The sequence below is a fragment of the Mustelus asterias genome, chromosome X (assembly GCF_964213995.1).
Source record: "Mustelus asterias chromosome X, sMusAst1.hap1.1, whole genome shotgun sequence".
Taxonomy (NCBI): Eukaryota; Metazoa; Chordata; class Chondrichthyes; order Carcharhiniformes; family Triakidae; genus Mustelus; species Mustelus asterias.
The window spans coordinates 12307359-12321087 of record NC_135834.1 but is presented as its reverse complement, the minus strand read 5'-3'; the positions used below and the strand labels follow the sequence as shown (position 1 = coordinate 12321087).

The window sequence follows — 13729 nt, the reverse complement described above, 5'->3', positions numbered from 1 at the left end:
TGGGAACAGAGAAGGGGAGAGGTCAGGCCATAGGATTGAGAGGTGTCTACTCTAATGCCAGGAGTATAGTGAATAAACAACTAGCTAAAGGAGGAGAGGGCTTGGGAGATGTTAGTAGCGCTTCAACAAACCGGGTCCAGATAAAGGCTGGCATAAAGACACTTTGCCTGAATGCACGAAGCATTCGAAACAAAGTAAATGAGTTGATGGCACAAATGCATACAAATGAATATGATCTCGTGTCCATCACAGAAACGTGGTTGCAGGGTGACTGGGACTGGGAACTGAATATACAGGGTTATCAGGCATTTAGAAAGGATAGACAGGTAGAAAAAGGAGGTGGGGTAGCTTTGTTAATAAAGGATAATATCAGGACGGTAGTGAGAGACGACATAGGCTCTAAGGAGCAAAACGTGGAATCGTTGTGGGTGGAGATAAGGAATAGTAGGGGGAGAAAGACACTGGCAGGCGTGGTCTATAGGCCCCCAAATAATAACTTAGAGGTGGGGAGGGCTATAAACAAGCAAATAATGGATGCGTGCAAAAGTGGAACGGCAATAATCATGGGAGATTTTAACCTACATATTGATTGGTCGACTCAAATTGGACGTGGAGGGCTTGAGGAAGAGTTCTTGGAATGCTGTCGGGATTGTTTCATTGAACAGTATGTTACAGAACCTACGAGAGAGCGAGCTATCTTGGATCTGGTTCTGTGCAATGAGACAGGTAGGATTAAGGATCTTCTTGTGAAGGATCCTCTTGGGATGAGTGATCATAATATGGTGGAATTTCTGATACAGATGGAGGGTGAGAAAGTAGGGTCCCGAACCAGTGTCCTCTGCTTGAACAGAGGGGAGTACGATAGGATGAGGGTGGAATTGGCTAATGTAGACTGGGCGAGCAGACTGGTAGGTAGGACAGCTGAGGAACAGTGGAGGATTTTTAAGGAGATTTTTTAAAGTAGTCAGCAAAAATATATTCCGGTGATAAAGAAGGACTGTAAGAAAAAGGATAACCGGACGTGGATAACGAAGGAAATAAAGGAGAGTATTAAAATAAAATCAGATGCGTACAGAGTGGCCAAAAATAGTGGAGAATTAGTGGATTGGGAAAGCTTTAAAGAAAAACAAAGAACGACTAAGAAAGCGATTAAGAAAGGAAAGATAGATTATGAAACTAAACTAGCTCAAAATATAAAAAATGATAGTTAAAAGTTTTTACAAGTATATAAAAAGGAATAGAGTGGCTAGAGTGAATGTTGGACCCTTGGAAGATGAGAGGGGGGATTTAATAGTGGAAAACGAGGAAATGGCTGAGACTTTAAATAAGTTCTTTGTGTCGGTCTTCACGGTGGAAGACACAAATAGTTTGCCGAATATTAGAGATCGAGAGTTGGTGGGAGGGGAGGTCCTTAATACAATTACTGTTACTAAGGAGGTGGTGCTTGGTAGACTAATAGGACTGAAGGTAGACAAGTCCCCGGGCCCGGATGGAATGCATCCCAGGGTACTGAAAGAAATGGCTGAGGTAATAGCAGATGCGTTAGTAGTAATTTATCAAAATTCGCTGGACTCTGGGGTAGTGCCGGCTGACTGGAAAACAACTACTGTTACGCTGCTGTTTAAAAAAGGAAGTAGACAAAAGGCGGGTAACTACAGGCCGGTTAGCTTAACGTCCGTAGTTGGGAAGATGCTAGAGTCCATTATTAAAGAGGAAATAACAGAGCACCTGAATAAGAATGGTTCGATCAAGCAGACGCAGCATGGATTCATGAAGGGAAAGTCGTGTTTGACGAATCTACTGGACTTTTATGAAGATGTCACTCGTGCGGTTGACAGAGGGGAACCGGTGGATGTGGTGTTTTTAGATTTCCAGAAGGCGTTCGATAAGGTGCCTCACAAAAGGTTGCTGCAGAAGATTGGGGTACACGGAGTTAGGGGTAAGGTGTTGGCGTGGATTGGGGATTGGCTGTCTAACAGGAAGCAGAGAGTTGGGATAAATGGGTGCTTTTCTGGTTGGCAGTTGGTGACCAGTGACGTGCCGCAGGGATCGGTGCTGGGGCCTCAATTGTTTACCATTTACATAGATGATCTGGAGGAGGGGACTGAATGTAGGGTATTCAAGTTTGCTGATGACACGAAGGTGAGTGGGAAAGCGAATTGCGTGGAGGACGCGGAAAGTCTGCAGAGAGATTTGGATAGGCTGAGCGAGTGGGCGAGGATCTGGCAGATGGAATATAACGTTAGCAAATGTGAGGTTATCCACTTTGGAAGAAATAATAGTAAATTGGAATATTATTTAAATGGAGAAAAATTACATCGTGCGACTGTGCAGAGGGACCTGGGGGTCCTTGTGCACGAATCGCAAAAACTCAGTCTGCAGGTGCAGCAGGTGATCAAGAAGGCGAATGTAATGTTGGCCTTTATCGCGAGGGGGATAGAATATAAAAGCAGGGAGGTCTTGCTGCAACTGTACAAGGCACTGGTGAGGCCGCAACTGGAGTACTGTGTGCACTTTTGGTCCCCTTCTTTGCGAAAGGATATATTGGCCTTGGAGGGAGTGCAGAGAAGGTTCACCAGGTTGATACCGGAGATGAGGGGTGTAGCTTATGAGGAGAGATTAAACAGATTGGGTCTGTACTCGTTGGAGTTTAGAAGGATGAGGGGTGATCTTATAGAGACATATAAGATAATGAAGGGGCTGGATAGGGTAGAGGTAGAGAGATTCTTTCCACTTAGAAGGGAAACCAGAACTAGAGGGCACAGCCTCAAAATAAGGGGGGGCCGGTTCAGAACAGAGTTGAGGGGGAACTTCTTCTCTCAGAGGGTAGTGAATCTCTGGAATTCTCTGCCCATTGAAGTGGTGGATGCTTCCTCTTGAATATGTTTAAATCACGGGTAGATAGTTTTCTGATCGATAAGGGAATTAGGGGATATGGGGAGCAGGCGGGTAAGTGGAACTGATTCGCTTCAGATCAGCCATGATCTTGTTGAATGGCGGGGCAGGCTCGAAGGGCCAGATGGCCTACTCCTGCTCCTATTTCTTATGTTCTTATGTTCTACTCCTGCGAACCCAGTCATTGAGTATATTCAAGATGGAGATTGATAGATTTTTGAGGTGCAAACTGAGTTGAGGGATAATGCAGGAAGGTGGAGTTGAGGTGGAAAATCAGCTACAACCACATTGAATGGCAAGGCAGGCTCAAGGGGCCAAACGGCTTACTCTAGCTCCTATTTCTTATGTCATTATGTAAGCACCATGGAGTTTGGTAGTGACCAGGAAAGCTGCCATTATTTCAAGCTCACTGACATTTTTCATATTGTGTGCAGATTAGTGCCCCTTTGAGAAGTTAAAGCAGTAGATAAAATGTTTCCATCATTTGCTCCCAGGCACCTTGCGAGCCACTTTCCCCCGTCCTTTCCCACTAGGACTCTGATGTGTTGCTGTGCTTTTGATTTCCAGGTCCATGACTTTGGCTGGCCTGACCTTCATGCCCCTCCCCTGGACAAGATCTGTGCCATCTGCAAAGCCATGGAGATGTGGCTAAACTCGGATTCCCATCATGTGGTAGTTCTACACTGCAAGGTAAGTGTGCAGGAGCTCATGATGAGAGCGAATCTGCAAAATGGGGCCACAAAACCCTCTTATGTCATCTCAGTGTTGTTGAAGATTCTTTCCTCCTTGCCAGTAGGAGTTACCCAGTTGAACATGTCAAGTGCAGGCTACTACTCTTTAATACAGGACTGCATACACAATCGACAGGCTACAGCTTGTAGTGTTGCCAAATTGAAGACTTATTCTCAGCAGCTTCAGAATCATTCTTTATTTAATGAGTTGAGCTGATTTGATGGCACAGTTTGAAAATTACATCAGTTCTAAAACATTGCTGCAAAGGGATTTATTTGATTTCTTCAGGAAGCAGCAGGGTTGCATTTTATCATAGATTTGCAGCAGTGTTGGGAGCACTGTAGCTCAGGATTTGGGTCCAGTTCTGACCCTCAAGGATACGAAACCTGAGCTCTGGAAGACTCCCTCACCACTTTGTGTAATCACATTCTGCGGTCTCACTCAGGCTCAGTGTGAAGCCACATCTCAGAAGTGCCCACATCATCCGATTTTAAAATGTTGGATTTTCCTTTCCAATATCAGAACAAATAGACAACCGGGTCTCCCGGATAACACAGAACTGCTTATGAATATCAGCCCCTCTTTAGTGGCTGCAGTGATTTGATCAGTTTATGGTTTAACTTACCTGAGCGCTATTGTCCAGAAACCACAATCACGTCCAATTTGTGGATGACAATTCATTGCTCATGTTACTCTCCTCCTCAAGGCATTGACTCCCACTGGTACCAGTTACTGTCCGCTACCTCACCCAGCACATGTTGGCACAAGCAGTGAAAACATTGGCAGGCTGTTTGTCCACATGGTGTTTCACAGTCAAGCCTGATCCTGCCTGCACACCAGCCCCTCCCAACAAGGGGTTTCTGATTGAATAAAATCTGTCTGATCTTCCCCCATCATTGGAGGCTAACTGAAGATAGTCATTAGTGATCTGGGAGGGCTGGGCAGTGCAGCAATGGGCCAAACTGCACACTGGGCTCACACAACAGGTAGATCTTCGTCCTCAAGAGAGGCCACCAACTTTAAACAGCAATGAAATGCGAGGCAGCAGTGCCACCCCAGCCCAAGCTGCATGGTCGAGCCACAAGAAGACCAAACACTTCTAGAATCATTGTTACAGCCCAGAAGTAGGCCATTCGGCCCACCATGTCTGCGCCAGCTCTCTGCAAAAGCAACTCGCCAAGTGCCACTCCATCATTCTTACCACGTGGCCCTGCGATTTTCTTCTCTTGATCATCAGTAAAGTGATGGAAGGGGCCATCAACAGTGCTATCAAGCGGCAATTACTCAGCAATAACCTGCTCACTGACGCTAAGTTTGGATTCTGCCTAGGTGACTCTGCTCCAGACCTCAATTCACCTTTGGTTCAAACATGGACAAAAGAGCTGAATTTGCGAGTCATTTGTAACTTCTCAGATACTGAAGCAACCATGTTCAAATGCAGCAAGACTTGGACAATATCTAGGCTTGGGCTGACGATGGCAAATAATATTTGTGCCATACAAGTGCCAGGTAATGATCATCTCCAATCAAAGGGAATCTAACCATTGCTCCTTGATACTCAATGGTATTACCATCGCTGAATCCCCCACTATCAACGTCCTGGGGTTACCATTGACCAGAAACTGAACTGGACTAGCCATATAAATAATGTGGTTGCAAGAACAGGTCAGAGGCTAAGAATTCTGCGGTGAGTAACTCACCTCTTGACTCCCCAAAGCTTATCCATGATCTACAGGGCACAAGTCAGGAGTGTGATGGAATACTCCCCACTTGCCTGGATGGTGCAGCTCCAACAACACTCAAGAAGCTCAACACCATCCAGGACAAAGCAGCCTGCTTGATTGGCACCCCATCCACAAACATCCACTTCCTCCACCCCTGACGAACAGTGGCAACAGTATGCACCATCTACAAAATGCACTGCAAGAACTTACCAAGGCACCATAGCACCTTCCAAACGCACGATCCAGAAGGACAAGGACAGCAGACACATGGGAACACCATCACCTGCAAATTACCCTGCAAACCATACACCATCCTGAATTGGAAATATTTCACCATTCCTTCATTGTTCCTGGGTCAAAAGCCTGGAACTCCCTCCCTAACAGCACTGTAGGTGTTCCGACACCACAGCTGTGGAGATGCCGGCGTTGGACTGGGGTAGGCACAGTAAGAAGCCTCAACACCAGGTTAAAGTCCAACAGGTTTATTTGGTAACACGAGCTTTCGGAGCACTGCTCCTTCATCAGGTGAGTGAAGGATTTGGTTCACAAACAGGGCACAAACTCAATTACAAGATAATGGTTGGAATGTGAGTCTTAACAGCATTCACCAGGTACATGGTACATACTCTTGCGACTTGGCCAACCTTAACTCTGTGTCCTCTGGTTCTCGATTCTTCTGCCAGTGGGAACAGTTTCTCCCTATCAATTCTGTCCAGACTCCCCATTATTTTGAATCCTTTTGAATGATATTGACCTGATATCACATCAGCCCGCTTAACCTTTGTGTCTCAACAGGGCAACAAAGGTCGAACAGGAGTGATCATTGCAGCTTACATGCACTACAGCAAGATCTCTGCAGGGTAAGGACTTAATTTGAGCAGGGACACTGGTTTGCAACTACCCGTACCCAACGATTCCACAGAGCCTCGAGCTGCCCCAGGCAGTCCCTGAATTGACAGAGTTGTGTTACTGCTACTCCGTGCCAGGTGACCAACCAGCCAGCGATGATGGGAAGTGCTTGCAGATGCACTCATGATATTTCTCCAGGGTAACACACACAGCAGTGTCCTGGAGTTTGATATTCAATTACTGGAGACTCCAGACCAATGGTTGGCAACCCTATTAAAATGTAATTTTCTCACAATATGAATCAATAACTGGTGAAATTCTGTGTACAGTTTTGGTCACCTCATCCTAAGGGAGGACAAGGGAGTCAAGGATTCCGGGAGGGGGGGGGGGAGAGAGACAGGGGGGAGAGAGACAGACGGTAAAGTGGAGTTGAGACCACAACCAGATCAACCATGGTCATATTGAATGATGGAGTAGGTGCGAAGGATTGAATGGTCTACTCCTGCTCCTATGTTTCTATGACACACTTGCCTTAGTGGGAGTGCAACAAAGATTCTCAACACTGCTTCTTGGGATGAGGCGATTGCCCCAGGAGGTTGAGTAGACTGGGACTATATTCTCTGGAATTTAGACGATTGAGAGGTGATCGCATTGAAACACATAAAACTCTAAAGGGGCTTGGCAGAGTGGATACTGAGAGATTGTTTCCCTGGTCGGGGAATCTAGAACACAGGGACACAATCTCAGGGTAAGGGGCTGATCATTTAGGACTGAGATGAGGAGAAATTACTTCACTCACGGAGTAACAAGTCTTTGGAATTCTCTACCCCAAAGAGTTGTGCATGCTCAGTTGTTGAGTTTATTCAATAGAGCAGTGGATACTAAGGAAATAAGGGATGATGGTATGGGAAGGTGGTGTTGAGATAGGTGATCAGCCATGGGATATGGAGCAGGCTTGAAGGGGTTCCTTATCTTATTATGTACTTATGCGAATGATTGGTCAATCTGGGTTTTTTTCGTGTTTTTTGAGTTTTAACCATTGGTCAGACCAGCGCACAAATTGTTCTTTTTCGAACACACCACCTTTCGCTCCATCTAAACATGAAGACGGGGCTTAATACCTCAACCCAAAGACAGCATCCCTGGCAATGCAGCACTCTGTTAGCACTGCACTGGAGAAGGCAGCTCACCACCACCTTCTGAAGGGCAACTAAATGAATGTTTTTAAAACTCTGGATTCTGTGCTCAAGTATGGAGGGGGCTTAAGTCCATGCCTTTCTGCAGGATTACTGTATTAATTGCTTTTTGTTTGCTTTGCTAATGTAGGGCTGACCAGGCTCTCAGCACACTTGCCATGAGGAAATTCTGTGAGGACAAAGTGGCTCCTGCGATACAGCCTTCGCAGACCAGGTGAGAGGCCTCGTCTTCCACTGAGACCCAACCCCATGAGATATCCCCGTTCTATCTGAAAGGATCCTGCAAAAAGTGGTTTAATTCCTCAGAACCTGTCAGATTTACATTGCAGGTCAGGATTCCAAACACTGCTGGCAGCCCAGAGTCTGTGCTCATGGAGCTGACTTCAGCCAGCATGGCGATAAGAGTGCTGAAATTAACCCTCAACAAAATGTGTCTGGATTTGGGGAGGCCAAGGGGGTCCCATCCTGGGAATGGCAGCGATTTGCCACCCTCCATGCCCTCCAGACAATAGTGAGAACAGGATTGGCCTTAGCGCTAGTGCCAGCCTGCAGAGCCTCCTCTGACTAGGCCTGGTATGAAGAGTGGCCTCTTGGGTAAGCTGCTATTTCCAGCTATCCAGAGAAGAGGAAGAGGGCGGGTGGGAGCTAGCGAAGAGTGGAGAAACATAGCGACCTGGAAAAGTGCCCCCCGGAGATAATCTGGAATGTACTGATCTTGAAAAATGAAGTAACATGAGATGGAGCTCAGCCAGGGAGCAGCGATGTTACTCCTGGAGCAGAGACAAGAATTAATCAGCACAAATAGCGCAGTATGCTGTGGGGACCTTATCAAAATGATCGAGGCAGAGCAGCAGATTGAACAGAGAGTTCAAGTGCAGCAAAGTCAACAAATAGAGTCAAGCAATTTAGAGCTATGCGTGACAGGAGTAAACAACAACAACAACTGATTTATATAAATATTGCTCCTTTACCATAATGAAACTACTCAAGAAACAATATCTTGGGGAGACAAGGGTGTAGTGATAATGTTACTGGACTGGTAATCCAGAGATCCAGACTCATGCTCTGGGGGCATGGGTTCAAATCCCACCATGGCAGCTGGTAGAACTTAATTTTAAAAATCATCGATTGTCAGAAAAACCCATCTGGTTCACTAATGTCCTTTCGGGAAGGAAATATGCTGTCCTTACCCAGTCTGGCCTAAATGTGACTCCAGACACACAGCAATGTGGTTGATTCTTCCAAGCCCTTCGAAATGTCCTAGAAGGCCACTCAGTTCAAGGGGTCATTAGGGATGGGCAATAAATGCTGGCCTTCTAAGTGATGTTTACAATCCATGAAAAAATGAAAATTATAAAACAAAGTTTGATACCAAGCCACATTAGGAGATACTGGGTCAGGTGACCAAAAGCTTGGTTGAAGAGGTAGATTTTAAGAGTCATAAAGGAGGAGAGTGAAGTAGAGAGGGTGAAAAGGTTTAGGGAGGGTATTCCCAAAGCTTGGGGTTGAGGCAGCTTAAACCACGGCTGCCAATGGTGGAGCGATTATAATTAGAGATAATTATATTTATAATTATAAATTATAATTTATAATTAGAGATAATTATACCGACGGCACGGTAGCACAGTGGTTAGCACTGCTGCTTCACAGCTCCAGGAACCTGGGTTCGATTCCCGGCTTGGGTCACTGTCTGTGTGGAGTTTGCACATTCTCCTCGTGTCTGCGTGGGTTTCCTCCGGGTGCTCCGGTTTCCTCCCACAGTCCAAAGATGTGTGGGTTAGGTTGATTGGCCATGCTAAAAAATTGCCCTTAGTGTCCTGGGATGCATAGGTTAGAGGGATTAGTGGGTAAATATCTAGGGATATGGGGGTAGGGCCTGGGTGGGATTGTGGTCGGTGCAGACTCAATGGGCCAAATGGCCTCTTTCTGTGCTGTAGGGTTTCTAAGATTCTAAGATACACAAGGCCAGAATTAGAGGAGCACAGAGATCTCAGAGGATTGAGAGTTGAAGGAGACTACAGAGATAGCCTCCCTATCTCTGCAAGCCCTCGGAGAGATTTGAAAACAAGGATGAGAATTTTAAAATTGGGGTGTTGCCAAACTGGGAGACAGTTTGCACAGCTCAGCAAGCACAGTGAGTGATACAGGCGCAGGACTTGGTGCGAGTTAGGAAATAAGCAGCAGAGTTCTGGGTGACATCAAGTTTACAGAGGGTAGAATGTTTGGGAGAGCAGCCAGGAGTGTGTTGGAATAGTCAAGTCTAGAAGTAAGGAAGGCATGGACGAGGGTTTCAGCAGCAGATGAGCTGAGACAGGGGTAGAGTGGGATATTCTTGAACTGTTAGTGTATATGGAGTTTCCTGGGGGTGAACAGTTAATGCATTAGCATGACCTTCTGTTGTGTGTTGGTCATTATTTACTATAAATGGTGAGGACGTCGGGTAAAGTCACAGGTGGAGGAAGACCACATCGCACACTGGAATCTCTTGGCTTGCGGTTCATTTTCAGCTCAGTGACTTGACTGTCTTTTCCTTCCCCAGGTACATTTATTACTTCAGTGGCCTGCTATCTGGAGCAATCAAAATGAACAGCATGCCCCTGTTCCTCCATCATGTCATCATCCCTGCTATTCCCAGCTTTGAGCCTCCCGGAGGTAACTGCATTGCACTAGGTTGCACTTGAGTCTGTCTCTAATAACTGTTCCAATATCTGCAGTGTTTGTGAGTGTATGAGATAATTGTAATTAAGAGATTATCATTTCCCCCACACCGCACCCCCCCATTCATTTCACTGACACCTAATCCGATTTAATATGGGTATCCATGAGCAAATTTCACTGATACGCTGTGAAAATACAGTCATGCTGCACATGCAAATAAAAGCAGGTTACCAAACCAACGTGGCTGCTAGGTGGGGCCATCCAGAATTTAAGCGGGTGAAAGAAATGTGCAGAGGTATGTATACAGGGAGCAAAGCCAGAGCCAAAGTATATAGACATTCTTCCTGTCTTCCAGCTTCCTGTAGTGGCCATTTTAAACAACACGTCAGCAATGCTTAAACTAAGAGCAGATGAAAACAATGTGCCTTGGATCAGTTACTGATGCAACACTGGCTGGAATGTGAAGGCGATTCATGAGATGTCTTTGCACTCAGCTGTTCTTCTTGCTTGCTACAAAATGTTTCGATTGGGTGGATTCCAGGGCCATTTCTGTGGCAGTCCAGTGGAATGACCAAGAAAGGGTTTTGGCTGCTGAGGAGGAGGAGGTGAGGGACTGACCATCGTGCTCAGGGGTTGGAGCCTGGTCTCTAAGCTAGGCTTTACGTATCAATTTTCGCATAGTTTTTATTTCAAAAATACGTTCAATCTGGCATGGGCTCAATAGACCAAATGGCCTCCCATTATGATTCTATGTGAATGTCGCTGGCTAGGCCAGTGTTTGATGCCCATCCCTTGGTGGCGGTGAGCTGCCTTCTTGAATCACTGCAGTCCATGTGGTGTAGTTGCACCCACAGTGCCGTTAGGGAGGGAGTTCCAGGATTTTGATCGGAATTTCCCTTGTGTTTGCTGCCCTTGTACCCCAAAATGATAGAGGATGGGGGGGGGGGGGTTAGAAGGTGCTGTTGGAGAAGGCTTGGTGAGAGCTTTGCAAGCTCCTTGGTGCCCCTCAAGCCTCTGATTAAGGGAGCTAACACTGGGGATTGTTTGCTCAGCAAAGCAATGAAAGAGTCCCTCCCATCTCCCAACACGCATCCAGTAAAATACTATTGCTTTTTTAACAATCTGGCCTGAAGGTACATGAAAGACCTGAAGTTGATAGCTCGCATTGATCTCTCATCATTCAGGATTCCATGTGTTCGGAGTTTTGATTCTGATAATTATTTGCCTTATGACAGTGTCCCAGTCCACTCTTTGCTCTCTTATTTGTATATATGCAAATATGGATCTCACAGATTGATTTACAGGTTCTGAGAATCCTGAGTGTAAATGGATCTCATTTTGCACAGATCTGTTAACTGAGGCAAAGCGAGGTGCCTACTTGCACTGTGTCAAGCTAGGTGAGATTTCCAATAAGGAAGCTGTGTCTGGAGTGTTACGATGCGGACGGAGGTTGATCCCTTTTTGAGAAGTAACGCCGAATCCCCAAAGAGGAATACCTCGCCTCGTAATCTGTTAAAAGTGTGTGGGAAGGTGCAAACTGTTCTTCAGTAACGTTTAGTGGTTAACTAATAGAAATACCTGTCACTCACTTTAAGATGAACACTTAATTTTTTTTTAACTAACAGGGAACTTTAACTAAATAAGTAACATACCGAATAAAATAAGATTCTACTGGAATGCTGTTCAAATGAATACAATATCCATTCATTAACAAAAAATATATTAATAGAGTTCAGTCACTCTCAAAAAATACAACCAGGTTTTGTGGCTTTCGGAAACTTTTGGAGTTCCTCTGTTGATTCCCCTGTCTGTAAGTTCTTTCTGATTTGATACCTTACACTAGTTAGATGGTGCGCTCTCTTAAGACATATCTGAAGCTGGCAGAGTTGAGAGCTGTTCTCCCTCTCGAGGCTTGAGAGGTAGCCGTTCTTCAGTTGCTCTCTTGTTTTTTTCCCCCCTGCACTCTCTTTTATACCTGTGATGACCTATCAATTTTCCTGCAATAGGATTGGTCTGATGTTGTCAATGCCATCAAATTCAAATTTTATCGGTTTCTGGTAGCTGAGTGCCTGCTTTAAATTGATTGAGCTAAATTTTAAAAACAGGTTGTCTTGTCAAGACTATTGCTTGACTTTTTGATACAAATGTATGTACTTTGCATTTAAACCTCAAATCACTGAAACAAAACACCAGCTTTTAAAGGGACCATGCAATGTTTTTTTCCCTCTAGCATTTTTACATTTTTTACATCTTTACCAACATCAAATTCTAACTTCACAAACTCAACTTCGCAACAGGAGCAAGAGATTTTCTTGGTCCAATCAGAAATAAGATTGTTCCTCGATTGCAAGCAAGAGTCCCCATTCTCAGGGAAGATCATGGCCTCATCCTTCCAACTGGGTACAGACTGAGGAGAGGGAGAAAAAGCAAACCTAAGTGTATTTTGGGAGTGTTGCTTCGAGGTACAGCACAGAAACTGGCCATTCAGCCCATGGTCATGCTCCACATGAGCTTCCTCCCACTCCCTATCTTACCCCCATCACCCACATCTTTCTATTCCCTTCTCCATCATGTGTTTATCCAGCTTCCCCCTTAATGAATTTGCGCTATTCATCTCAGCCACTTCCCATGGGAGCGAGTCCCACATTCTCACCATTCCCTGGTTAAAGAAGTTTCTCCTAAATTCCCATTCTTGTTCACTCCTCTTCCATATTGTCTCTGTCTCTTTGTGCTTTTCTCCTCTCTAGCCCTTTAAGTTAAAATAGTTTGCTTTCTCTTCGATGTTTGGCTGTCCATTTTGAACGTGGGAGCAATCTGTTTGGGGTTTTTAAAATGTTATTTATTTAAAGTAAAAGCTTTCCTTTGGCTCGGCACTGTTTTCAAAGGATGTGACCAGGTCATCCTTTGATGTGAATGTGACACCAAAGCCAATGAGGTGACGGTTCATCCCGGGTGCCTCCGTACCTCAACCATCCAGTTCTAACCAGCGGGCTGCAAGTGTAAGAGCTTCGGTGTTTGCACCCCATTCCCATTTTCTGGGCAGCCATTGGGAAAAGAACACAGGGTGTCTGAGGTAAAACTATGAAGGCCAGCATCTCCAGCGAAAAAGCAAACCCCCTCCCCATCACATGACTCATTCACACAGCAACTTCAAAGTCCATTTTCAGTGGTGGTGACATCAAAAGCATGTTTGTACTGGCAAGCATTCAAAACAAGATAAACACAATCTCTGCAAAAAAAAACGAAAACAAATTATGACAGCAACCCACAAATGAGGCTATTCCATACCCTGTTTACATTCAGTGCTGACTTTATACATAGCTTACAGCACAGAAGGAAACTACTCGGCTCATTGAGTCCATGTTGTTCTCTTAGCAACTCACCTGGTCCCACTCCTCCCATACACACACACGCCCACCCCTGCCTTTTCCCCCGTAGCCCTGAAGGTTTTCTGTTTTCAGATAATGATCCAATTCCGTTTTGAAAACTGCAATTAAATCTGCCTCCACCACACTCTCAGGCAGTGCTGTATAGATCCTAACCACTCACTGTGTAAAAAAAAAACATATTTCCTCAGGTCATCTTTGGTTCTTTCACCAATTATCTTAAATCTGTGCCCCCTGGTTCTCGACTCTTCCACCAGTGGGAACGGTTTCTCTCTACCTACTCTGTCCC

General features: G+C 45.3%; 1 protein-coding gene across 1 annotated transcript in view; it reads left to right on the top strand.

Moving 5' to 3' along the window:
- LOC144481848 (tensin-2-like) overlaps nucleotides 1-13729 on the top strand; it is a 159115-nt gene that overhangs the window by 106688 nt on the left and 38698 nt on the right. Inside the window, exons 9-12 of the mRNA XM_078200999.1 lie at nucleotides 3463-3585; nucleotides 6147-6211; nucleotides 7527-7610; nucleotides 9936-10048. Of these exons, the coding sequence (XP_078057125.1) occupies nucleotides 3463-3585; nucleotides 6147-6211; nucleotides 7527-7610; nucleotides 9936-10048 (385 nt within the window). The remainder of the gene's footprint in view (nucleotides 1-3462; nucleotides 3586-6146; nucleotides 6212-7526; nucleotides 7611-9935; nucleotides 10049-13729) is intronic.